This window comes from Lagopus leucura, unplaced genomic scaffold, assembly GCF_019238085.1.
Source record: "Lagopus leucura isolate 7727_CA_CO unplaced genomic scaffold, USGS_WTPT01 Super-Scaffold_100015, whole genome shotgun sequence".
Classification (NCBI taxonomy): domain Eukaryota; kingdom Metazoa; phylum Chordata; class Aves; order Galliformes; family Phasianidae; genus Lagopus; species Lagopus leucura.
Window position 1 is genome coordinate 8097724 of NW_024962269.1, and position 27200 is coordinate 8124923.

General features: G+C 35.5%; 1 protein-coding gene and 1 long non-coding RNA gene across 3 annotated transcripts in view; one reads left to right on the plus strand and one right to left on the minus strand.

Annotated features, from left to right (window-relative positions):
- The window catches only part of TRPM7 (transient receptor potential cation channel subfamily M member 7), a 53234-nt gene that overhangs the window by 14976 nt on the left and 11058 nt on the right, over positions 1–27200 (plus strand). Inside the window, exons 2-26 of the mRNA XM_042875684.1 lie at positions 5053–5132; positions 7309–7347; positions 7851–8049; positions 9712–9925; positions 10401–10525; positions 11088–11259; positions 11810–11984; positions 13174–13297; positions 14135–14207; positions 14456–14556; positions 15194–15328; positions 15462–15515; positions 16010–16150; positions 16683–16817; positions 17412–17692; positions 18153–18381; positions 19559–19714; positions 19835–19978; positions 20551–20679; positions 21462–21749; positions 23216–23390; positions 23924–24056; positions 24856–25040; positions 25784–25916; positions 26368–27083. Coding sequence (XP_042731618.1) covers positions 5053–5132; positions 7309–7347; positions 7851–8049; positions 9712–9925; positions 10401–10525; positions 11088–11259; positions 11810–11984; positions 13174–13297; positions 14135–14207; positions 14456–14556; positions 15194–15328; positions 15462–15515; positions 16010–16150; positions 16683–16817; positions 17412–17692; positions 18153–18381; positions 19559–19714; positions 19835–19978; positions 20551–20679; positions 21462–21749; positions 23216–23390; positions 23924–24056; positions 24856–25040; positions 25784–25916; positions 26368–27083 — 4336 coding nt within the window. The remainder of the gene's footprint in view (positions 1–5052; positions 5133–7308; positions 7348–7850; positions 8050–9711; positions 9926–10400; positions 10526–11087; positions 11260–11809; positions 11985–13173; positions 13298–14134; positions 14208–14455; positions 14557–15193; positions 15329–15461; positions 15516–16009; positions 16151–16682; positions 16818–17411; positions 17693–18152; positions 18382–19558; positions 19715–19834; positions 19979–20550; positions 20680–21461; positions 21750–23215; positions 23391–23923; positions 24057–24855; positions 25041–25783; positions 25917–26367; positions 27084–27200) is intronic.
- LOC122182420 lies at positions 561–12103 on the minus strand. Of its 2 annotated transcripts, none has more exons than XR_006179793.1 (3): positions 11874–12103; positions 5199–5401; positions 561–3743 (listed from the first exon to the last, which is right to left on the minus strand). It is a non-coding gene; the product is annotated as an uncharacterized LOC122182420 (long non-coding RNA). The 2 variants fall into 2 exon arrangements; XR_006179792.1 differs by having other exon boundaries at positions 561–3955.

The following is a 27200-nucleotide window of genomic DNA, read 5'->3' on the forward strand; positions in this document are numbered from 1 at the left end:
GATACTCCTATCCTTTTTTCCCTCCCTGCTTCTTCAACAGTTCTTATTTGAAGTAAAAATAGTACTTTTGTCTGTTGAGGCCAGCATTTTCAGGTCTGAAGTCGCTGCTTTCACTGGCAAAATATTTCAACCCAGAGAACTAGAGCCGCTTGGTTTCCTACGAGTACAGTGTAAGCCAGGTGAACTGTTCTGCTCAGAACAGGATCTTCAACATAGCGAAGACACCTGGTGCAATGGGACCTGCCTGTGTCCGGGCTGTGCAGGTTCTGTGACAGGAGATGCTGTGCTGTGTGTGGGGAAACATAAATGAAATCACCTCCTCCTGCAGATGAGACTCGTGGTTGTTTCAGAATAATAAAAAAAATAACCCAGATGTGGACTGATGGTAAAATAGTCCTTTAAAATAATAATAAAAAAAATAATTAAACAAGGATTACATGTTAATGCAGTAATGCAGTATCCTTCATTGAGAGTGACGTTTTATATTCTGTTTTCTGTTGCAATAGATGAAAGCACACTTCATAAATATGTTTTGGCATTATGATAATATTTAGGCATGTGATTTTACAACAGGTTACAACAGACGTTACTTATAACTTGTTCAGGCTCACTGGTATCTTAATTGATTCAAGAGCAAATTTTGTGGCTGTTTTGTGTGTGTTGTGTATTCTGTGGACAAGCAGCACTACTTCTCTTCAGCCATCTTCTAAATGCAGTTTGTAATGCTGTGTGACTAAATGCTTTGTTTCCTTCCTCTCTCCTTTAAGAAAAAAAACAAACAACCAAACTAACAAACAGGCAGCCAACAAACAAACAATAATTACAGAGGTATGTAATTTTAAATTGCAAGGAAAGCAGGCGAGTTGGAAGTCTGAAGATTGCTGGAGCTGAGAGTTTAAAATGAACATGAGGCAGTTAGGTGCCATGCATCTGCTACCCTTTTCATTTCTGTTCCCATCTGCTTACGTATTTAATGTTAATAAAGAAGTCCTGAGGACTTTCTGCAAGTTTCTAGGTGTTTTCTTGAGGAAATGGGCTGTGCTCTCAGGACTTTTCAATACAGAACTTTGTTATATGTATATGTATGCATAGCTACCTCTCAGGTGACTCAATACTGCTCAGTTAGATGGTAGTGAGAACAAGGTTAGCGCCATGCCTGCTGTCTGCTTGAAGCTGCTGGAAATATTTGCAGTGAGATCCAGCATAGATCTTATTTATGTCACCTCTTGCCATAAGGAGTTTTATGAATTCCCAGCTATTTGATCAGCATTACCTTAATTTGATCCCATATTTGTCCTAGCTTGGATTTATTTGGTTTTATTCAACATGATTACAGAAGCAGTAAGATATCAGTTGGTCTGGAATTTTGCCTTTCGGCTGTATCTGCAGGAGCCTGGTGCTCAGCTGTGTGTTAGCTGAGCAGAGATCACAGTTCAGTCCCATGATACAGCACATGTTTGACCAATGGAGTGAGTTTCTTAGATAAGTGTGTGTATGGTTACATAAGAAGTAGTAACTTATTAGCAGACAGTTCCTTGAATAGACAAGCTAAAGGACGTTCTTGAGTACAGAAAGTCTTTCTACAAATGTTTTATCTTGTTGGTTGGTTGAGACGTAGGCAGATGGGGCTGCTTGGTGGCAGTGCTATAGTGTGCGTTTTCCTGCCGTGGTTTCTGTTGTATCTGCCTGTTTTCAGGCTTGCTGAAACTAACCGTGGTTGTTCTCTGCCCAGATGGAAACTTTGGCTATTAGGAAAACTCAAGGCAATGGGGAAAGAATATACAGCCCCCTTATTTCTAAATGAAAGACAAATAAGATTGGGAGATCTTTTCCTTTAAAAACTATTGCCTGTATTGAACTACAGTATGGTATAAGCAAAGATTTGAAAGCTGGAATATGAGATGCCATAGAAGATGATATCACTTCTAAATTTGAAACTGAGGTCTATGAAATCTGTGTTACCAACCTTCCACAGAAGTCATGGTCTGAAATGTTCTGTTTATTTATTTATTTTTAATCCAGATCAGTTTCCTGATTCAGCTGTTTAATTCAATAGAAAAAGGTTGTCAGAAGAGCTGTCGGGTCGGTGTGCAATATTCCAGCGTTAAGTATTTGGGATAAGTTTAAACTGAGATGTTTAAACTTGAGATGAACAAGGAGAATTTCAGAATAGCTTGGTGAGGTGTTACAGTAGCTCTGCCACTATTTAGCTGTTGTCTTGCTGTAGTGCTTTGGGTAAGGAACAAAGCACTTAATGAAGGGGAGGCTGGTAAGCTTTTTTTTTTTTTTTTTGTAAGAATAAAAAATTCTTTATAGTAGATTGATAATGTTTGTAATGATATATACATATATATGTATTGTGTGTGTGTGTGTATGTACACACACACACATATATATATAAATATAAACCCAGTCTCTTGTTTTAACTTAATCTTTAGCTGACGAATTAGTGGCAGTCATTACCTCTAAGCAATACTTCCTTAACTTCAGTGTCCTCACATCATCTTCCTTCGTCATCTGGCCATCTCAGCAACGTTATGTAATAGTTCTCGTTTACAGGGAGTGTAATACTATGTGTCACTTCTCCCTATGTTTTTTAACACGATCCTTACCCGGCTATGGGAAATGTCTCGCTTTCTGTTCTTTTTGTTCCTTTCCTCCCCCTGCCTTTTTCCTTGACTGTAAACAAGACTGAAATCAGCAGGTTCTTTATAAAATCTCTTGTGATAAATATTCATTAGAGCGTAGGAGTGCTACTGAAGGTCCGTTTGTTTTAATAACGTTGTAGATCCTCCTTTATGGCAGTAGTACAGGTGTATCCATGTGCTGCTGTGAATTCTTTCACTGCTGAAGAATAAACAGAAATCCTTGTAGAGTGATTGGAACTGTACTTTATGGAAAAAAAACCCAAATCTAATCAGTATTTTACTTTAAATTTTCACATCCGCTTATTATGAGAATTGCTGTTGTGTCATGAATGTGTTCCTTGTCCCCAGCTTTGATGTCTTCTTATTAACAATAAACAATATTGCTTTGGAGCGATTGAGGTAATTACACGTGATTTCTGTACTTCCGATTTCAATAGCTGGTGTGTTATGGTTGTGAAAGCTTGCTTCAAGGTATGGTTTTAGCCAGCTGACTAACACATTTCCGTATTAAATTACTCTTCTCTGTCTTTGTATGTGCTGACTTCATATGCAAGCTTTAACTATTGCAGTGTTAAAATAATGATCCATACGAAGACCTCAGTTTTAAGAAACAAAGTACAGAAATACTCATGTAAATAGTGGGGACACTTGGCCAAGCAGAAAGTAGCCTTCAGAACTGTTATTCGTGTCACAAAGACCAAGATGGGAGCTTGATAGCGTTCAAAAATACAGATTGAGAAGTAAGCTAAAAACCCATAAGCTACCTAATGTACATGTTTTCCATATAATATGAATATGTTTATATAAATGTATGCCTACGTATATATCAAATTTATTTTTGTATCACTGCTAATGATCTGATGAAAATTAGAGAAGAACTAAAGCTGTACTGAGCCCTTGTGTGCAAGTCTTCTGTCTTCCACGATTCTTTCCCAGGGATGTACCTCTACTGTTCCCCTGCCCTTCTCCTTCGTCTCCTGGGAAGCGCCAGTTCCCTTGCAGCTTCCAGTCCTCTTGCAAAGGACTTGGTGCCCATCCTGGCGTGAGGTCAGAAGCTGGAGCAGCAGTTTGTTGCTGCCTTGACAGATCTGTAGTCTGAGTTAAACAAAATGTTGGAGGTCAGTCATGATGAGCAATGTGGGAAAGCTCTGCTGAGTTTAGGAAAGGTTTTGCAAGAGGGCGGGCAGTTGAAGAGCAATTTTCCATGGGCTGAACTAGCTGGTACAGTCCTGTTTCAAACATTTGTCTGCGTTATCTTAAACTGATCTTGAAATTGCAGTGGGTTGAAAAATATATATTTACTGAACCTGTTAATAAAAAATGGGAAAAAAAAGTCTTGATTTCTTCATAGATTCCACTCTATGAACTCTAACAGGTACATGTGAATAACACATACCTGTCTTCCCCGTGAGAAACTTTATACTTGCTCTATTTTATCAAAGTTTTCTAAAGGTAAAATGTAAGTGTAAAACAGAGCAAGCTGTCTGCAATGAAGAAATTTTAATGTAATCTTAATAAGGATTTAAGGCAATATTGCATAAGGTGCAAACTGCTATCCCAAAGTTTATCTTGTTTTGAATTGCTAAAAATCCATCTGAGTTCCTTTCTCAATGTGCTGCTGAAGCCTGACGCAGACAGCATATAATCTGGAGATTATCATGAAACACAGTTGTATCATACGCAGTGTAATGTAGTTTCTTAAGCTGAATTGAAACTGTGACCAGTTATTAGAACAGGTAAACATTTGAGGAAGAAAATTTCTTTTAATTCTATGTTTTGGAACACTTTTCAAGTTTGAGCTTTAAACTCCACTTAGAGATGTTACGTTTTCTATTGAAAAGTTTCTTGATGAAGATGAAAGTTATGACCTGATTATGGCTACCAGAAAAGCCAACTAAAAAATTCCTCACCTGCAATTTCAAGATAAAAATTTTACCCTATTAAAAGAGGTAAATAGATGAAACTACTGTTTATCTCAATTATCCTTTTTTTAAAATGAGCTGTTTTTTTTTTCTTGGCCAACTAGGTGAAGAGTATATTTTGAACAACTGCGTGTAGTGTTTTACATCTTTATTTGCAGATTGCAAATTTTTGCTATTAAAATCTAAATAATAACTTCAAAGCTAACATTTAAAAAGATTTGTGTATAGACCAAGTTAGTGTTACTTCATGATTCTGGTCATCTCAAGTTGTAGGCACTGTGAGAATGCTGCTAGAGCTGTTCTAGGGTCACACATGGTATCCTTAGTTTTTGGGTGATAGCAAAACATTCAATGGTAATGCTTCTTTGTTAGATGTTACTTGGCTTAGTCTTAAATTAAAAGAGTTGTAATTCCTGGTTTCTTCAGAAAGCACTTTTTCAGTGTAAGGTTTACATTCTGTGTTACCTTTTTTTGTTTTTCAGTCACAGAAATCCTGGATAGAAAATACTTTCACCAAGAGGGAGTGCGTGTATATTATACCAAGTTCAAAAGACCCCCACAGGTAGGAAGAATGCATAATGTTATTAGCTACTCAATCTCTATTAAGTACCGTTTTCTGTTTTCTTACCTTCACTGTTTTTTGTCTGGGCCTTGCCATTCTATGTGTCTTGATTGGATTTATTTTTTTCTTGAATTTATTTTACATTGTAGAAATCTCTAATCAATGTTCTCCTGTTGTCTTTGTTTCTTCTTACCAGTCCTAGTGATGTCTTTGCTGTCTACACTGTGGGCTGATGGTTTTTTTTTCAGTTCTCTTTCGGTGGCATAGTTCTGAAAAGTGAGAAAGTCTCAGAGAAATACTGAATTTTAAGAATAACTGTCTGTATGGTAACATATAAAAGTAGACCTGACAGTGAAATAAGAAGGGATGAAGAATTTGTAGAAAGAATAAAGAAAAATGAAAATTATGTTGGGGCAGGGATGAAGGTGGGAGTAGTTCCTTCCAAAACAGAGAGTATAAACAAAAGAAAAATAGTTCAGGTATCAAAAGATTCCATATCACTTCTAGTTGTTTTTCATCCTTTAGGATCTGTAAGGAAAAAATGAATTTGGAAAATGGGGAAATACATTTCCAGAGGGGAAGCTGAGACTAATGAAGGACATCTTCCAAACGTCTGGTTCTGTTTTACTGTATACTAATTCAGAGATATGAAATCAAGCAACAGAAACATTACATTTACTTTCAGCAATTGTTATAAAGATGATTTCTTTGTTCCTACAATGCGTGAACTTGATGTGCACAGTCACAACATCTACGTTGCAGATGAAAGTCAAGTAGATTCTAAGTTGGTATTTTAGGCAGTTTTGTCTAATCAAAATATGAACTATAAGTTATAAATCAGCTTTGTTCTTTTGGGAGCAAGGTATTGTTTCATGTTTTATGTCTAAGAATTTGTTTTTAGGAAGAAAAAGAACAAAGTAAAAGCTTTAGAACTTTGAAGCTAATGTAAATAGTTCACTGTGTTCCCTGAAACCACGTGATGTGAGAAGCATTTAGAATTTATAGCCATGATTGTAGCACATGGAAAATTTACAATTGCAAACAAAGTAATTAGGAAGCTGTTAAAATTCCCAGAGCATTTCCCGAAGAACTAAATGATCTCCTACACTTGCCCTTTTAGGTTAACTCATTTACAGCATATAGGGACTTTACAACTTTCCCATCAGATGCCCTTCAGACTTGACACATTGCTTGCTGTTGTTTTGCTGCTGTTCTGGAATTGAGCATAAAAGAATGAGATGCAGATGGGAGAATTCTGTAGCTATCCTTGATCCATACCTTTTAGCATATACTTTCACAACTGCTAGAGAAGGTCTGAAGCTAAAGGTGCAGTATGGAAATGTAGATGATTAGTAGCCAAGTGTAACTTCTAAAGAGGACACAAATAAGAAATTATTTCTGCTGAAAGCCTGCACATTATTTAAGGTTACTGTGTAAAATATGTTGTTCTATGCTCTTGCACACCAGCTCTTAACTCTTGTTGTGGTTAAGTAAAAATTGTGGAAAACAAGCGATAGAATTTTGTATCTGCTATACTACTATTAAACATTAATAAAACAATTCTCAGGAAAACAAAATAAATATTAAATATGAAAGAAGGTAAAGATTTGTTTTTGTTTAATAAACTTATTGTGTAAAGGCACTGTTCTATGAGATTTGTTCAAACATGTCTTTTTCTGTAGGTGCAGATGGGAAATGATGGAATAGCCTTCCCACATAGGCAGCTCAGCTTGAATGTGTTAGCAGTGCAGAGGCAATGATGTATTGTTAGAATTTGTCAAAGCAAATGCTGGTCTAAGTAACTTCTTGGCACCTGGCAAAGTGTTTCTATTTGAGTACTGCATAATCCAGGCTGAAATGTTCTTGGACTTCAGATACCAATGGTCCAAAGACTAAAAAGTGATTTGAAAGCTCAGAATTGAAGCTTTCACATTTATGCATTTTTGCTTGAGATGTCTACAGCAGTCACATAAATTAGAGAAGTTACCATGTTTAAAATGGGCAAACTTCTGCAGCTTGTTTTCCTTTTACTGTAGGGCAGTAATCTTTTTGTAAGCAGGTGAAGTGGTATGAGTGGCATTTGATCTGTGTTTGTTTGTTTGTTTCTCCACCCACTCTCACTCATCCCTTGAAATTTAAGCTGATGTTTACTCATGTATTTAAATACTTCTTATAGATGCCTTCCAGGATGTCAGATTTGTCAGCAACTTGTCAGGTAAGAGTTCTTTTAATTAAGATATTTATGAATAGGTTTTTTTTCCATTAAGTAATCACTTTTATAATAGTGGTTTTAAAAGTCTTGATCAGTATTGCAAGTGACAAGGCAGTGAAAGGTTAGGTATAAAACAAATAAAACTAATGAATAAAGAACTGTCTGTATAATGTAGATCATGTGTTTATACAACTTTAATAAATTACTTAGGTCAAGGAATCGATTTCAGTTTTTAGTGTCCTGTCTACTTACAGTTACTTCTGGTTTCCTACTTTTTGTCACAGCATTCAACATTTTGCATAGCAATTGTCTATGTTATTGTCATTAATTATTATCTCAAATATTTATGGTGACAAGTTTTGCTCTAGAAAAGTGACTTTTATATTATTTAGCATCTTTCTTTTCTAAATCTAACCAATCTGAGTTACAGATAAAAGATTTATTCTCTCATCTTGTAATGGCATATTTGTTCAAGTATTCTAAATGATAGATTTGTTTGGGTGCAGGTGCTGTTGTGGCCGCTTGGTCAGACAACATGCTTGCTTTACTGCAAGTCTCGCCATGAAATACTCCGATGTGAAGCTAGGTGAGAACTGTGATCAGGAAATAGAAGAGTGGTCAGTGGAAAAACATACAGAACAATCCTCTACTGATGCTTATGGCGTCATCAACTTTCAAGGTGGCTCTCATTCTTACAGGGCTAAGGTATGTAAGGCAGTTAATTCTAAACTATGTCTTCTTACTTAAAATATCTTCATACAGATGGTGGATGCTTCGTTTAATTTCTAAAAGTGGAGGCTGAAGGATGAAAATGATGTTTGTCATATTGTGGCAAAACAGTGCCCTCTGTTATCATAGTATTTTTATCGTGATCTGAATTCTTTCTTATTTTCTTTATTTTTATTAAAACAGTCACTCAAATCTATCAGAATTAGTGGAATTCATGTACGAGTTTGCCTTCGTGTTGCAAATGGTGATGATGCCTAATCCTTTCAGCAAAACATTGCATTAATAATTCAGTGTCGTTGTTTCAGACATCATTAAAATACAGCTTACTCATCAGTGCTGCTGCTTACTCATAACTGTTAAATGTTTATAGAATCTGCTAACTAACATGTGCTATCTGAGCCTTCCTGAAAAATCATTTATAATTATGGACAGGTGAAATACGTGATTTTTCTAGTAGATTTGGTCAAAATTATTGCAGCATAATCAAACCTATCAGAACAGCCAAGTTTTTTGGGTGAAGGGTTAGTTAAAAACAGGTATGCCTGTAAGTGGAAGTTTTGGTAAACAGTTCTTCATTCGCAGGTTGCATTTGACAGAAAGGCTGGAAAACTGGAAATTCTGGCATGTGCTCCACAACTATTTTGTGAAGGGCTTTTAGTTGTGACGGAAATTAGTTAATGCTCATGCAATTCTATCCTTGCAGCTGATACAGTGTAGCTCCATCTGTGGCTCCAACTGAATAGCAGAGCCAATAGCAGGAGCAATCCAGTGCTCTAAATGAGGTATCTCTGGAGAGAAGGGCTCTTGGCAGAATTCTTTCCTGTTGGTAGTAGCAATGTGCTTGTTCCTTCATACCTATAGTATACCTTATTCCTTCATATCTATAGCATACCTTAAAATTGATGTAAATCCTTTTTTAGGAGCACAGAAATAGCAAGTTTCTTGTGGTTATTTCCGATGGCTGCTAGTGGGGTCGCTAAAAAGAAAGTTATTGGGATAGTGGTCTTTTCAGTTAGAACATTATCCAGATTGGGCTTAATTTCTGTGTGTTATCCCCCTCCTCTCTTGTACAGTATGTATCAAAGATGCAGAAGTAGTTGTAACTGATTGATAATCTACTTAATCTTACGCTGATAAGCACAGCAAGTTATGAAGTTCCTGTTATTGAAATTTCCTGTTAAAGAATTTAGATTTTCTTCCCATCAGGAACAGGGATGGAAAAGCTAGCAACTGTTTTTCTGTAAGAATTTTCACAAGAAAATGCAAGCCTCTCCCTATTAGGTAGCAAAAGTATTAATATTTATGAATTCCTTCAAATTTAGAAATGATCCAGCACTTCCTTTTTTTTTTTTTCCAAGGAGGATGTGCCAATGAGATGGAATAATGTGATCTTTCTGTAGTCATTACCTTTCTAGAACTTGCCTTCAAAACTGTTCATTGTCTTGTCCTTAATTTTGAAAGATGTAAAGTAAGAGTGCATATTTATTGCATTTGCCATGCTTTGAGAAGATAAATTACAATTTCCATACCCACGGATAGGGCAGTATGTCCTGAAATACATCCTGGTTCTTGTCTTTACTCATTTATTCTGTGGTGGTTTCCTTTATGAACGTATCAACTCTCTTCTTGTGTCTGCAGTATGTGCGATTATCATATGACACTAAACCTGAAGCTATTCTGCAGCTTATGCTTAAAGAATGGCAGATGGAGTTGCCAAAGCTTGTTATCTCTGTACATGGGGGCATGCAGAAATTTGAACTTCACCCACGCATCAAACAGTTGCTTGGCAAGGGTCTTATTAAAGCTGCAGTAACAACAGGAGCCTGGATTATAACTGGAGGAGTGAACACAGGTAAAGTACAAGTGAATGTGCACAGTTAAGAAGATTATAGTTTGTAAAAGCCAAAAGGCTAAATGAATGAGTAGCTACATCTTGAAGTAAATGTGGAATTTGATCAAGAGAAACCAAAATAATACATTTTGAACAAGTAGCAGGAAAAGCAATATGACTGGTGGTGGTGGTGTTGGGAGGGTTGGTTGGTTGGTTTCAGTTTTAGAAACTGCAAGAAGAAAAACTTGATTCAATTTCAACAAGTAGATGAGGGTTCTGAAGACTCTGTAGTTCTTCCTGGGCTAACACTTGCTGTGTTCACAGTACTTTGTCCTATTTTGATAGGTGTACTGTGGGCGCTTTTTCTTTTCTGTTGCATAAAATAGATTCCCAGAACCTTACGGACTGGCCCAATTAGCGAATGAAACAGTTGTATTTCTTAACAAGATGTGGCATTCAATACATTGAAATCCTTTTTGTGTTCAAACACTAACAGGTGTTGCAAAACATGTTGGTGATGCTCTAAGAGAACACGCTTCCAGATCATCTCGAAAGATTTGCACTATTGGGATTGCTCCATGGGGAGTGATTGAAAACAGAAATGACCTTGTTGGAAGAGATGTAAGGATAAATTACCTAACTGAAATGATTATTTGCCTGTTTTATTTTTTACAAATCTGCCCAAGAATTTTTTTTATTGCTTTGTATCTTTGAAGTGCTTGCTATAATATTAAAGTGCGTTGACATATGTGACTTATTGCTAGTTCGTTAGTGTAACAAGTTGCAGACTGCTAATGTAATAGGGAAGGAGCTTGTTCTTAAGTTCTGGATCTTATTTTTTTTCTCCTACTGATATTACTGAATCAAATAACAAAAATGCTGAAGTATTACAGAGAGCTCACATTTACAGAAGGTGATAAATTTTGATGTCTTTAAGGCTAATGTTTGTGAGAGCAATTTTTTACAAAGACACCTTTTCAAGGTACTTTTTTCTGTGCACTCTTTCAGAACAGAATTCTTTTCTGATAGTTGCGTGCTTTCTTGCATAAAACAAAGCTGCTGCAGCTCTTGGTGAATTCAAGCTTACATGTGTCAGTTCTTGCTGTGTCTAGAAATATTGTTGACTTTTACTGAGACCAATTTGAATCTCTGCAAGTAAAATGTATTGTCTGCTTGTGTTTAGGTGGTTGCTCCATATCAAACCTTGTTAAACCCACTAAGTAAACTAAATGTGCTAAATAATCTCCATTCCCATTTCATTCTGGTGGATGACGGAACAGTTGGGAAATACGGAGCAGAAGTTAAATTGCGGAGAGAACTGGAAAAAACTATAAATTTGCAGCGCATCCATGCAAGTAAGTAATTCTGGTCTGAGTGTTACTGTGCTTTAATGAATAAGGTGCTTTCATCAAGCATTTGAATAATAAATTAAAAAAAATACAAAAATCAGTCTGTTTTGTATGTTTTAAGTCTGGGTGGTTGTTCTGCAAATTTCAACTGCTGCTTTGGTCAGAGCTGAAAAAGCAGTCGGTGCAGATGACTAGCAATAGCTGTCCTGTGGCTGCTCAGTGCATTTAAATTAGCTTTATTTTAAAGCATGGGAATGATATTTTGAAAGTAATTACTTTTTTTCAAACTTACCGATGTGTGAAGCAGTGCAGACATAATATCTACCATTCTTAGTGCTTTTATGTAAATAAAAGTGACAACATAGTTAACTTTTGTGTGAATATATAACAATCTCTGTTAGTGTCTCTCCTGTAACTCTGGAGCTGAACCTTCTTTTGCTAGACCTGACAAAATGCTTTCAAGTCTTATGCTTAATTTTTTGCTGACAGTGGGTGAAAAAATGTGACTTACATATTAAAGCACTTTTTTTTTTTTTTTTAATGCACAACTTTATAGGAATTGGCCAAGGTGTACCTGTGGTAGCACTCGTATTTGAAGGGGGCCCCAATGTCATACTTACAGTTTTAGACTTCCTTCATGAAAGTCCTCCTGTGCCAGTGGTGGTATGTGAAGGAACAGGCAGAGCTGCAGACATACTGGCATACGTTCACAAGCAGACAGAGGAGGGAGGGTAAGTCCTAGCACTGCTAGCCAAACCAGCACGTAGATGGATTATACATAGATGGATTTCAAGAGCATTCTTTAAAGAATTGGTGCAAGAGCTTTATCCATGCAAAGACAAAAGCTGAAAGTGTGGAGTGTAACTTTGCATGTGACGTAGCTTTCCAAATTTGTTACAGTAACAGCTTTGGCTGATGATCAAGAATTCTTTTCTAGTTCTAGGCTCCTCCTACATACCTTGTCCCAGTTGCACTAAGTACTTGAGTATACTTACATTAACAATAGTTATTAAAGGTTAGGAAAAGCATGTGCACCTATGTCCTGAACTATGGGAAATGTCTCATGTGTAACTGAAGTGTGGCAATTTTGTTACACCATTGTGACTAGAAAGTCCCACTCTGTTCTAATGCTCTGTCTACTTCAACTGGATTAATTAAGTAAGGCACAGTAGCTCAAGTGAGAAATAAGATTAAGCATACACAGTAGACTTGCTCAACAAAAGTCAGAGCTGACCAGGCCTTCCAGAGTTATGAGAATAATACAGAGGATAACATTAACCAAACTGCTTGAAAGTATCTCTTGACTACATTGAGTAGAAATATTTTCATCCAGTTAGCTGTTGCTAAGTAACAACTTTTCTGAAAAGGAATTTGTTTCTGTACTTCTTCTGAGTAGTCTTAAAACTGAGCTTTTTACAGACTTCTGTTTAGTGTTGAAAACACTTATCTGTTTAAGCATAGGTTCAACAAGTAAAAGGGATATACTTGTGTTCCATGGTACATAGTGGCTTCTAGTTGGTTGTCAGACTTGCATTAATCCTTATATGTAATTGGGTCTTAGTTGCAAGGAATGCCTCAGACCCAGGAATGTAGAGCTGAAATGTAGCACTAAACCAAACAGTTTTGTCCATAATGAGTAAAGTCAGAAGCAGATCTGATTCAGAGGGGTGAGTGTGCAGTACTGTCAAAATACTTTAGTCAGCAATCTCTCAGATTTGGCTGTGGGAAAGAAAGGGAGAGAGCTTACTTACTTTTACGAAGCAATATTACAGTCATCAGCTAGGCAGCGTGTGCTTTGACACTGGAACAATGATGAGCTTATAGATTACAAGACTTGTTGTAGAATGGACATCTTGAAACAAATTAATATGTTGTGATTCCTACTGTTCATGTGTAACATGTTTTCATGTTCAATCTCAGGAATGTTCCTGAGGGTGCAGAGCCTGAAATCATTTCAACCATCAAAAAGACATTTAACTTTGGTCAAAGTGAAGCAGTTCATCTGTTTCAGACACTGCTGGAGTGCATGAAAAAAAAAGAACTTGTAAGTAGATCTTGCTATAGAAAAATCTTAGGCAAGGTAATGGCATTTGTGGATATAATATGAAGTTGTATCTCAGTGTTGTGTATGATCAAGTGTTATTCAAAATCATTACTGGTGGATCTCACCAATTATAGAAGATAGTCATTTTTTTGTGGGTAATCTATCTCATGATCAAGGGAGACTTTAATCTTTTAATTATTCCCAGTAATTCAAGTTTATTATTGTTTCCATGCCTGTTCGTTTTCTGCGTGCTGGATTGTTTTGTTCATAGCATGTATGTATTTTGTATGTGGGATATGGGATGCTTTCTCTTGTTTTGATATTTGAGAGCCTGTGATTTTTTTTTTTTCCCCTCTTAATTATTACAATACTAGCAAAGGGCTCCTATCATTTTATCACTAAAGCAAAAGCACTTAATAGAACTTCATATACAGCTAAAATTCAGATATTGATGTCTCATTTGGACATCATAACATGTTGTTCCAAGGTTTAAAATTGGTATAATCATCTAAACTTATTTGTTGGCAGGTTAATCTCATAACATAGGGTGAACTGAAGAAGTAAATAAAACACTAGGTGATGTTTATAGCCAGTGGATTATTGTAATCATACTGAGGGAAGAAGTTCAGGTTGGTTGAAAAGCGTAAGGGATTTTGTTTTTTGTCAGCTGATTGTCTTCTTGTCCTATACTACAGAGTGCACACTAAAGGTGAATTTAAATGGAGTGTAGACTTAAATTGCATTGAAGATAGACATAAAAATTTGGAGCTAATCCCTTTCTGAAAATCTGAAAATCAATTTTTAACATTTTTTAATCCATTTTACTGTTTTTAACAGATTACTGTCTTTCATATTGGGTCAGATGAACATCAGGACATAGACGTTGCAATACTTACAGCACTGTTAAAAGGTGAGACTCTTAGGTGCTTTTGGAATCTCCAGCTGTTCTTTCTTGGTGATTACATGATAATAAAAATCTGTAGTAATCTTTACTTTTGAAGAAAATAACTATCCACTGCTCTCATTTTTTAGTACCATAAACTTTCATAATTGATGAAATATAAACTGCATAACATCCAGACGTATTGCTTATTTTACAGGAAGAATGAATATTTATTACATTTTAATTAATTTTTTTCTTTGCTCTTGCTTCTTAAGGCACAAATGCATCTGCATTTGACCAGCTAGTTCTGACGCTCGCGTGGGATAGAGTTGACATTGCCAAAAATCATGTTTTTGTTTATGGACAACAATGGCTGGTATGTAAATGGCCTGGAATAAGCAGAATGGTATTTTCTAAGGGAGAAACTTAACTTGCTGTAAAGAAAGAATCTTTTGACTTCTGTAGAGAGATGCTGTAGAATATGGGCAGAGTTATTTTTAGACAGTAATTTTTTTCATACTTCATAGTCTTATAGCTGTATTGTCTTATAGCTATTATTGTAGTTGAAAATGGCCCAAAAATTTTAGGAATGTGTTAAATATTCTGAGCTAGAGAAGAAATGGTGCTGCAGAAGTTGAAAGCTGAATTGATGTTAGAGATATGCAATGATAGTTCTGGCCATTTGTCCTTCAAAGCGGTGGTGTAAATATTTGATGTCTTCATGTTTTTCATCCAATATCAGTAGGTGAGAAAAGCTTAACTACATTAAACCAAATTAGGCCAGCGTAGTACTATTGAGTGTCAGTAGGAGATATACGATCAGAGAAAACACTCAAGTCCTCATAATATTCTCTCATCCTGTAATTTGTGAAGCTCAGGGGATTTTCTGAACTGAATGTAGCCTTTGGCTTTTCAGACATATAGGATTTCCCTGTTCCGACTCTGGGGATAAATGAGTTTGATTTGTAATCTAAATATACTTCTGTGGTATGTCTGTGGTTCTGTGCTTGTAGGTTGGCTCTTTGGAACAGGCTATGTTAGATGCCCTTGTGATGGATAGAGTTGCATTTGTGAAACTTCTGATTGAAAATGGAGTAAGCATGCACAAGTTTCTTACAATTCCCAGGCTGGAAGAACTTTATAACACCGTAAGTGAATTGTTGGTCATTCTTTTTGTATTTTTATTTTAGCTAACATTCAAAAATTTGGGGCTTTTACTGTGGTATACTCATGTTGTCTCTGCACTCTAATTTTTTTTTCTCCTCTTCTTTTTTTATAAAGAAACAAGGCCCAACCAACCCAACACTCTTCCATCTTGTTCGAGATGTCAAACAGGTATGCTGTATTGTAAAAATCTGTCAAACTAAACCAGGTTTATTATTATTTATTATGTTTGACTGTCAATTGAATCTCGGCTTTACTAATTAGATTTTGCTGAAGCAACAAACTGTGTCTGCAGTCATGCTTTTGTTTCCAATATTTGTAGTTGTGTGGAGTATGTGTGTTATATAATATAAGTATTGCCTTTTTCATCTTAGTTGTGATTGCTTTGCTTTTTGAGAGTTTGGAAGCTGATAAAAGACAAAAAACCAATGCATGACCCCTAGCATCTAACCTCATAGGAGAAATTGTACAGAAGAGAAGCTATAAGCTTGTCTTTTCTGAAACTGGTAAATATTGAACCATGTAGATGCTTTGTGTCTTTTAAATATAAAAATTATTTTGTTTTTATTTGTTTATATTTAGACTTGTAATGTTTAGGAACATTCTAGGCAAGTTTAAATTGAGATTATAATTTGCAAAACTGAAAATACCTTTTGTATTCTTAGGGAAATCTTCCTCCTGGTTATAAAATCAACCTGATTGATGTGGGGCTGGTTATTGAATATTTGATGGGAGGAACCTACAGATGCACCTACACAAGAAAGCGCTTTAGAGCTATATACAATAGTCTCAGTGGGAACAATCGGGTATGTGGCAACTGGGTACCAAGGCATGCTGATTTGTTTGTACATAATTAAAAAAACTAGATATTTTTGTGAAAAATTGGAGCTATATTATTTTGTTCTTTTCATCAAGGGACTGATTCTCTTATAGGCTGTGATACAACATATGAGGGCAACTGGTAGCTATTTGCAATGAGAACAAAAAATTTTTTATCACTTTTCTTTCTTACTCCAGCATATCCAAATTTCTTCTGGTATTTTCTCTCTTCCTAGAGGGGAAGAATGGGTGCCAAACACGCAGATTCCCTTGGGCGTGGGATGCAGATACTGTAACTTCTTGGCAGTTACACTAATTGCTTTACTATTTTGTGAGTTTAAAATAAATAAATAATCCTTCTTACGTAACCGACGAGAACGCTAATTGTTGCTGTTATATAAATTGGTCACTGTTTAATTGCTCAACTTAGTATCTAGCTGTAAACAGCTTGTTATATACTGCTTAATAAGTAGATGTAAAGAAAACAAGCCAAACCTCTTCCTATTATTTTTGCTACAGCGATCTGGGCGAAATCCTTCAAACACTACTCCTCAGCTGTGTAAAAGCCATGAGTCTTTTGGCAACAGGGCAGACAAAAAGGAAAAGATGCGACATAATCACTTCATCAAAACAGCACAGCCATACAAACCAAAGGTACAGATGTTTAAGGGGAAAGTATGTGATTTAATTTTAAGCAGTTAAGAGTGGAGAATCTGGTTGAAATCCAAGTGCAGTAGCAGCAGTTCTACTGACTTCAGTAAAACTGGGGTTTCAGCCTTTTGTACTTGCTAATGAACTGTCTAGCACACTTATAGCATTCTGTAAGTAATGTCTGTATTAGTCTTCCAGATAATCTCTGATGTGCTAGTGAGCAAAAAGCTCATCTTTGGAACAGTTCTGTTACTGGGGGGAACCTACATGATTTTATAGATGAAGCAAGATTTGGCCAGGATATTCTAGAGGAATTTTCACAAGTTTCTTCCTTTCTATGTAGGTATGATAGTTACTGTATTGCATTTAATCCATAAAATCAAGATAGTCCATTCTCACTGTTATTAAAAATGAATTGTACTTAACTGAAGTTTGAAGCTGAAGAACAAAAGTTCTATATGCTTCTGAAATGTTTAGAAATTTTTTTTTAAAGGAATGTACAACACTTTACATTAGAGCACTTGGTATTTAAATTCGGATTACGTAATGGTCAAGTTTAGTGATATAGAAATGTAACTTTCTGATTTTATTTTAAAGATTGACACTGGTGCAGAAGAGGGAAAAAAGAAAAGAACCAAAGATGAAATAGTAGACATAGATGATCCTGAAACGAGACGTTTTCCTTATCCTCTCAATGAGCTGTTACTTTGGGCGGTATTGATGAAGAGGCAGAAGATGGCCCTTTTCTTCTGGCAGCACGGGGAGGAGTCCATGGCAAAAGCCCTAGTTGCATGCAAAGTGTATCGTTCAATGGCATATGAAGCAAAACAAAGTGACCTTGTTGATGACACTTCAGAAGAACTGAAACAATATTCCAAGTAAATTACATTTATATAATTAAACTGTGTTCTTGGAATTTCCAGTAAAAACAATGGGCTGTATTACTAGCTAATAAAAACAATTCCATTAGCACACTCATAGGAAGTTCCTTTTTGCTGATGATGATTCAGTGGTACTCTAGTAAAAGTTGGGTATTAGATATTGCTTGTAACAGCAGAGAGCTGCTAAAATCAGGTTTTATGTGTAAATTAAAATGGACTGAATGTGCCACTTGGAACCATCTGACCTTCTTGTATACTGTTTTAGCTGCTATTTGTAGTCCATGTATACATATATATATATATTTTTTTTTTTAACAGAAGTCACAAATTTATGTTATAAATTCATGTACCAGAAAGGACAGGCAATAGTCCAGTGGAATTAGAAACAAGAAAATTCGACTCAGAATCTATACATACTAAGTGTTGTTTGTTTTGATGCTTTTTCTCTTCATTCTAGCGAGTTTGGTCAGCTGGCAGTGGAACTGTTAGAACAGTCCTTCCGACAAGATGAAACTATGGCGATGAAGTTACTAACATATGAGCTTAAAAACTGGAGCAATTCAACTTGTCTGAAGCTGGCGGTTTCATCAAGGCTTCGTCCATTTGTTGCTCATACTTGTACACAAATGTTGTTATCAGATATGTGGATGGGAAGGCTGAATATGAGGAAGAATTCATGGTATAAGGTAAGCTTCATCACTTTTTATTGTTGACATAAAAAAGATCAACAGAATGTATGTCTAGATGGAAAGGAAAATATGTGCTTAAATGCTTTCAGCATAAAGCTTTCACCACTGTAGCTTGTGTTAATAAATTCCGTGAAACTGTCTCCTATAACATAATCAAAACTGAAATTATTTATTGTTAACTCTTCTGTTGTCACTCTGTTGTCTTTTCAAATAAGGTACAGAAATACAAAAGGCAAAGAACAGGCAAGTAGTCTTTGATCGTAGGCTTAAAGAGATCTTGCGAATACTAATCCCCTACTAAAAATATAGTGGTTAAAACAAATAAATAACAGACAGAAAACCCACTGTAAGAACATAGTTTCGTGCATTTTGGATTTTTACCGGCAACACAGACTTGATGTAGAAAAGCTTTCTATATATTCTATTTTGGAGGAAGAAGCTGAGCAAAAGAAGGGCACATAGTGAAACAAGGGTAGGCAAATTGGGGATAGGCTTTCTGACAGTGCCTTTTGATACAGATCAATTGAACCAACATGAGAGTTGCATATATCTTTGAAGTGCTCGACCAGAAACTTACTGCTGCTAGGAATGTAGTGAAGTGCATCTCTTGTACAAATTATCAACAAGCATCACTTAACTCGTGACCTACTAAAATCCTCCTTGATAACTGATTAACAATTTTCTTGCTTGCTTTGTAACCAGCTAATAACAATAAATAGCTTTTACTTAATCCCTTCATCCGTACCATAGCTTTCATTTTTCTACCATGAGTTGAATGACGAGTCCCACTCACATGCTTCTAAAATATGCCTTGATAGTTTGTGGCTCCAGAGTTTCTGGGAGTGAGTTAAAGAAAAAGCTGAAATAGAATTACTCTGGATCTTCAGGCTCACAGTACGTTCTTTTTAGCTGCTTCTAGTTCTGGAGTTTGTTGGTTCTTTCCCTTTCCTGTTTCTAAAAGTGAAGGAACATTCTGTATATGTCATCTTAGCTATTATTACTTACATACAAACTTAGGAGGCTAATTAGTTCCTACACTTTTTTCCTCTAACAAGCAAGGGCAATCTGGCTAGTGTATTTTCAGCAAATATTTTACGTATTGCTGTATTCTGATATTATTCTGATATTTTAACCTAACTGTGAACCGTTTGAACTTAATCTTCATCTTTTTCAGGTGATATTGAGTATTTTACTCCCACCTGCTATACTTCTGTTGGAATATAAGACCAAGGCTGAAATGTCACATATTCCTCAGTCTCAAGATGCACATCAAATGGCAATGGATGACAGTGAAAACAACTTCCAGAATGCAGCAGATGAAATACCAATGGTAATGGTGGTGGATAATAATATTAAAAATTTCTAATTTAAAATAAATAATTGTGTTTTTCAATTAAATTTTCAAATGCATGCCTCTCTGTTTGTGAAGCTAACAATCCTTTTGTTTTAGGAGGTGTTTAAAGAAGTAAGGATCTTGGACAGTACCACAGAGAAGCATGATATGGAGACCCCAGCAAAACCTAAAAGACTTCCAATTACACAGAAGTTTTATGCATTTTATCATGCACCAATTGTGAAGTTTTGGTTTAATACTGTGAGTTTTCTATTGTGTAATGTTTTGTTTGTTTGTTTTTCTTTGTTTTTTTTTGACAACTAGTGTGGGTATTTGGGTTCTTCCTGTGATATAGTTCTGTGATTTGCATCAGTTTGTGTTTTTTTTAAATGCAAAAAAAAAAAATCTTACTCTGGTAAAGTGGAAGTGAGAAGTAGTTGATTCTGAAAAAAATACACATGCAGTGCTTAGCATTTTTAATGTTCATGAGGTTGGTTTTGAAAAATAGTAATTTTTTATGCTAAGAGAGTAATTAGTGTAAAAATTTTCATTCTGGCCTGAGTAATTAATTTCATCATTCATTTGAAGGAATTCTGTATTTATTTATAGGATAAAAAGTGTTAATGCCCCAGGTTTTAAAAGTTATTCTACAAACTTCTGTTCTAAGCAAATATGATTCCCATATAAATAATAACTTGTCTGCTTAAAGAGTTAAAACATAGTTCTGTAATTCTACTTGAAGCTGTTATTGTATACATAAAAAGAAAAAATCCACAGATTTATAAGGAATTCTCTTCTGTAATTGTATGTATAATTTTTCTTGCTGTTTTTAGTTGGCATATTTAGGATTCCTCATGCTCTACACATTTGTGGTTCTTGTAAAAATGGAAGAAGTGCCATCTGTCCAAGAGTGGATTGTTATTGCTTACATTTTCACATCAGCAATTGAGAAAATTCGTGAGGTATGTCTCTAACAGTCTGTGATTTTATTTTTGTGTCAATTACAACAGCATGCTTCAAACTATGGTAATAAACAAAAGCCTGAGAAACTTTAGGAACCTGAGTGTATGATGCATAATACCTTTGCCCTATCATGGTCATACTTGGAGAACAAAAGAAATATATCAGTGGGCTGATCTTCATTTTTTTAATGTGTATTTACTTACTGCCCCTAAGACCATCTAATCAGGTTCTAACAAAAAGCCTTACTTTTCTGGGAAATTAAATCTATACGCATCTATTAGCATAAATCAAACTGCCATTAAGACCAAGCTGAAACAAAAGCAGAAGAAACTTTATTGAGATAGATATCTGCCACAACCACAGTGTTGCTGACCAGCAAGGGTCTTTTGAGAAGTTCTGTTAGAATTTTTAAATAGGAGAGGGAAAGCTACTTTGCTGGCTGTACATTTCAGGTGCAACTGACAGGAAGTAGGGCTTGGTTTTTGTCACAGTAACTGCCTGGAGGAAAAACAAAAACAAAAAATCAACAAAAAAAAACCCTAAGAAAATAGCAAATAAAGCAATTTCTTCCTTCATAACTTGTACAGATAGAAGGAAACACTGTTTCCTTGTCATAGTTATGAAGCTGGCACGGTTAAACGCTATTCTTTGGATTCCTCAGTGCAAAACAGTTGTCCACTCAAATACGTGTTTTATTTTTGCAAGTATAACATTTTCCAAACATGATTCATCTGTTCCAGTGTTGTTTCAATTGGACTAAATGTTTATTTTTTCATTGCAGATTTTTTTTATGTCAGAAGCTGGGAAAATTAATCAGAAGATTAAAGTATGGTTCAGTGATTACTTCAACATTAGTGACACAGTTGCTATTGTCACTTTCTTCATTGGATTTGTTTTAAGATTTGGAGCAAAGGGGAATTTTGGTGAAAACACCTATAGAGAAAATTACATATTTGTTGCTGGAAGAATAACGTACTGTCTCAATATAATTTTTTGGTATGTGCGATTACTGGATTTTTTAGCTGTTAACCAACAGGCTGGACCTTACGTTATGATGATTGGAAAAATGGTAAGGACAATTTTACTTTTGTCTTTTTGACTGAAATACCTTTGTTTTGCTGCATCTGTTTATAACTTCTCAGTTTTATTTCAAGACACGTTGCTTACCTTGTTGCAGTAGGTCAACAAATCAGTGTGTAGAAGTAGTTAGCTGGAATGTAACTTAATGTGTTTCAAAACAAGCACCGTTAGAAGTCATCTATATTATGGAACTTTCTCTGTCATGGATCTGTAAAAAGAGGAAGATCTTCCTTCTAAACTCTGTTAAATGTCTGAGACGTGAAAGAATATCACAATATTCCTTCCTTGGTTAATCTAGAGTTGCTTCCCTTTTGGCTTTGAAATCTATTTATACTCCTGAGGTTTTCTTGACTTTGTGCTATCTACTACAAGATTTAACTTTATAAGTAACTTAACTTCCCTGTAAATGAGCTGTTTTAAATGTTTTTGGGTAGCTTTCCACAATTGCTCTCAAAATTAGATACTTCCCACAGGCTATCTTCTCATACAGTTGTGTATACACTCACATTCTACTACTTGTGACAATGAGGCCTTCAAATTTTCTTTCTTTCAACCAGAATGTTATTTGGTATGTTAGTTGATGTCCAACACTGATGTCTGTTCGGACTGTATTTATCACCAGTCATGTAGTGCAGTTGTGTTCTGTAGTGTGGGAGCGTATTTTCAGGCAAGCAGTTGAGTGGTGGCTACCACACCATCCTTGAGATCCATTTTTTTCCAAAAGCTTAGTAAATTGCTGTAACAAAGGGAAGGTAATGCTAGGAGTTACGGACTTTCTAGCATTAACATGACAAGAGTGGAGTCGTGTTAATGGATTCTATAATAAGACTGAGAAAAGTGATCAATGAAAGTAATAAGAAGAGAAATGAAGAGCAAGTGGCAGTGTTTTAAGCCCTAAGAACCATATGTATGAAGGGGGAAGGGGTGTTCCCACTGCCTCTAAAATGGTTCCTACAAAGTTAAATGCTGTCACTCTTTAAAAGGCGTGTGTCAAGCTGCTTATTTTCTCAATTTGATATGTTAGTAGCATAGGTTCTGTTTATTCAGTCCTTTCTCAGTCCTTCAGAAGCTACACAGACATTTCGTGCAGCTATTCACTGAATTCAGAAAATAATGCTTCTTCATCAGCTGCTGCTCTTCCACATAATGAGTATTTGAGTTAAAAAGAAAATACCTTTTGGCTAAGAATAGTAAACATGGTATAAGAAAAGAGAGGGAAAAAAAATGAAATTTTGCACAGGGTTTGTTATTTAGCAAAATTTGCTGCCTGAAATGCAAGCACCTTAGACTTTTCCTTAAGCAACACAAAAAATTCATCAAACTTATGCTGTCAATGTAAAAATGTTTAAAGTTGTGAAAGCCTGATTTTGACCTTGTATATTAACTGACTTTGGTGTGTATGCGTGTGTATAAATGTGTGTGTATGTATATATATGTCTTTTTTTTTTTGTATAGGTGGCCAACATGTTTTACATTGTGGTGATTATGGCACTTGTACTGCTTAGTTTTGGTGTTCCCAGGAAGGCAATATTATACCCTAATGAGGCACCATCTTGGACTCTTGCTAGAGATATTGTATTTCATCCATACTGGATGATTTTTGGTGAAGTGTATGCCTATGAAATTGATGGTAAGATTCTGAAGCAAGTAATAAGGCTTATTCTGATAAAATCTTATTAAGATTTTATTTTTTGACATTAAATGCCCAGTATTGTTGATGTGGATTCCATTCACTGGATTATCTTCTCTTTCTCACTTACAACTACGTAACTTCTTGGTTTGACTCTTCCATTATAATTTATGAAGCTTAAATAACTTAGAATGAAAATTCTACTTAAGTGGGGTTTCTAATAAGGCTATTCCTAACAATATTTTGGAATGTTTCCACCCAGATACCTTGCCATAATTTTTGGCTGTTATGATACTTTGCTATTTCTTTTTCTTATATTTATTTATTTATTTTAAAACCAATAATATAAATATACCATAGTAATAACTAGGAACTGCCTCCTGTATCCTTCTTCTATGTTCCTAAGTATGTAGAGGTATTTTGAATTGCAGAACAGTGCATGTTGTTTATTGTGCAGCCTTTCATCCTTTTTCCTGGCTGTATCTGCTGTGAGTTCTAAAGTTGTACCTATTTTGCTTTTTTCCTCAACTCAGTTTGTGCAAATAATTCTGAGTCACAAGTTGCTCATCTCTGCGGGCCAGGAACATGGTTGACCCCATTTCTTCAAGCTGTCTACCTCTTTGTACAGTACATAATTATGGTTAATCTCCTTATTGCATTTTTCAAGTAAGTATATGGAATAATTACTTATTTTTGCTAATCCTTGAGTATATTAATTTCACTTTAATAATGGTAATATCAGAACTGTTACCAGTTTGAGGCAATTCAATTTGGTGAAAGCATTTTCAGATTCAAAAGCTAGTCTTCCTCACTGCAAACTGCATGGCAAGGAAGGGAAATTTGTGATATGACTAATATGTGTCACATCTGCAAGACCAAAGTGAACCAGATTTTTGTCATAGATTGAAAGCATTTTGTAATTTCTTTTCTGTGTAAAGAAACAAGGTTGTTTCTGGATCAGTATATTGACTGATGTTCCTCAATTCGTTTAAAGCTCTCTTCAACTGAGTTTAGTTGCAGAGTAGTTTAAGTCTATTGGAATTATCTGCAAGTATTTTATGTATGGGAATAAGCAGCTTGCTAACACATAGGAATGGTAGGCTGCAGAAATGTGGAGTGATTAAAAAAAATTCAGAACTGTTGAGTTGCAAATACTTTTTCTTAACAAATTTGAAAATTGATCTCAATGCCTTTCATTTTTGAGGAAAAGTACTGAGATGGTACCAGACAAGAGATTTCTAATTTTCTCCCCGCTTTAGAGCACAGTCTTTTCTTGAGTGTTTCTAGCTTCCACTATAACTACTTGTGCAGTGAAAGACAAGTTTGTTTTTCTTTCTTAACTAACTAGCCTTAAGACTCAAGATTGTTGAAGGATTTTTATTTTATTGCTTTTTTAATACCTTGACAACAAGCATTAAAAAGCAACAAAACTTGAATTGTCTAATGCTTTTTTTTTTCCTTTCAGCAATGTGTATTTACAAGTAAAGGCAATTTCAAACATTGTATGGAAGTACCAACGCTATCATTTCATTATGGCCTATCATGAAAAACCGGTTCTGCCTCCACCACTTATTATTCTTAGCCATATGGCTTCCCTGTTGTGTTGTATATGTAAAAGAAGAAAGACAGACAAGACTTCAGATGGGCCAAGTACGAGCAGTTATTTAAAAAAAAAAAAAAAAAAAAAAAAGTTATGATTCTTTTTATGTGTTTAATGCAGAAAAGTGCAGTCTTGGTTGAAATGTATATTTTCAACAAAGTTGAGAAGCTGGACTTTGATCCTACTGGGTCCCTTCTAACTCAGAAAATTCTATAATTCTAAGTGGGTCTTTATTTTTTCTGTAATGGTCAATATTGAATAAGACTGATTCTGTTCAAAGTTTCAGTGTCTTTACAAAGTGTAATATACAGCCTCAAGAAAATCTCCAGTTAAACTAAGTTTAAAAAAAAAAAAAGCCACCAAAAAATTAAATTTTCTGTTTGTGTTATTGGGACAATATATATTTATAGATATTATGTGTGTGTGTGTATATATATATATATATATATATATTTTTTTTTTTTTCCACAAAAACTGATCTTATTTAAAAATCTTTTGAAGGTGAAAAAATAAAATATTTCATTGCGATAAAATCCAGCTAAGAAACCTCAGGAATTTAGCCCCTGCCTTAAGGAAAGGTGTGTGGGTAGGGGCTGTGCAAGCATCATTGTTCTTATTTTAGGCGAAATCTTTGACATTATCTACCTTTTTCTCTAGCAAAGAGAGAAAGGGTGCTAGACGTCACTGCTTTGTTTTTCTTCTAACACCATTTGTAAGGTTGTGGCTATTAATCTCTGATGTCTATACTGCTTTACGTCGTATTCACCTTCTGAACTCTTTAATCTCTTTTTAGAACTCTTCCTGACAGAAGAAGATCAAAAGAAACTTCATGATTTTGAAGAGTTATGTGTTGAGATGTATTTCAATGAGAAGGATGACAAATTTCATTCTGGAAGTGAGGAGAGGATTCGAGTCACTTTTGAACGGTAAAATTTTTACAAATAACATTTTGAATCGAGAAGCTTAGAACTGTGATTTTTAACTGCTTTGAGGAGGGTAAATGCAGTTCAATAAAATAGTCAAATGAAGTATTTGTGCAAACGTAGGGTGGTGCCTTTCCATTTCTATGCAGAAGCTAATAATGTGAGTTGTTTCCTTATCTGTAGAATAGCATTTCCAGCACTTGGTAAGCTGTGGCAATAGTAAGCCAAAGCATTTGAAAATGTGCTGTAGGCCCTTAGTTGATGTGTATGCTAATTCTATGATTCAAAAATATTTACAAATGTTGTATTACACAGAAGTCCGATGCTCTAGTTTATAGCATCCTGAAATCAGGGATTTTTTTCCTCAGATGGGCAGAAAAAGTTACAAAGATGTTCTGTTTGCTTATTGAAAAAAATACTTTTCATAGCTCCTTCATAATTTGATTTTTCTTAGGGTGGAACAAATGTGCATACAGATAAAGGAAGTTGGAGATCGTGTCAACTACATAAAACGGTCACTACAGTCTTTAGATTCACAGATTGGCCACCTACAGGATCTCTCTGCTCTAACTGTGGATACTCTGAAAACACTGACTGCTCAGAAAGCTTCAGAAGCTAGTAAGGTTCACAATGAAATTACACGGGAATTGAGCATTTCAAAACACTTAGCACAAAACCTCATTGATGATGGCTCTCTAAGATCTTCTGTGTGGAAAAAGCACAGCATTGGAAATGTCTTCGGTTCTTTTCCTCAAGGAGGCCTTGAAAATAACAATGCTTTACTCTGTAGCATTTCGATACGTGATGACAAAGAAGTCCAGCATAAAACAATTGGTCAGGAGTTGGCTCAAGTTGCCCGAAGAGAAGAAATAAACTTTCAAGAGGCAGGTTCCTCAGGCAGTGCCTTATTTTCCAATGTTGTTTCCCCTCCAGAACTTCGCCAGCGAATACAGGCTTCAGAGATCTCAAAATCCTCTAGTAAAAGTAAAAAATTAGGCAATTCGTCTAACAGTATGCCACATGTAACATCCCCAACAGCTAAATTTTTTGTTAGCACTCCATCTCGTCCCAGTTGCAAAAGTCAGCTGGATTCTTCAACAAAGCATGAAGAGACTGTTTGTTCTAAGGCTACAGAAGGAGAAAATAATGTAGAATTTGGTGCATTTGTTGGTAAGTATGACAAAGTAGATTCTGAATGTCCTGAAGTCATAATTAGCTGCTCTTATCCTCTTGCTTCTGGCTCTGCTTGCCTTGCTTTCACTCAACCTTGTGTTGAAAATGGAGGAT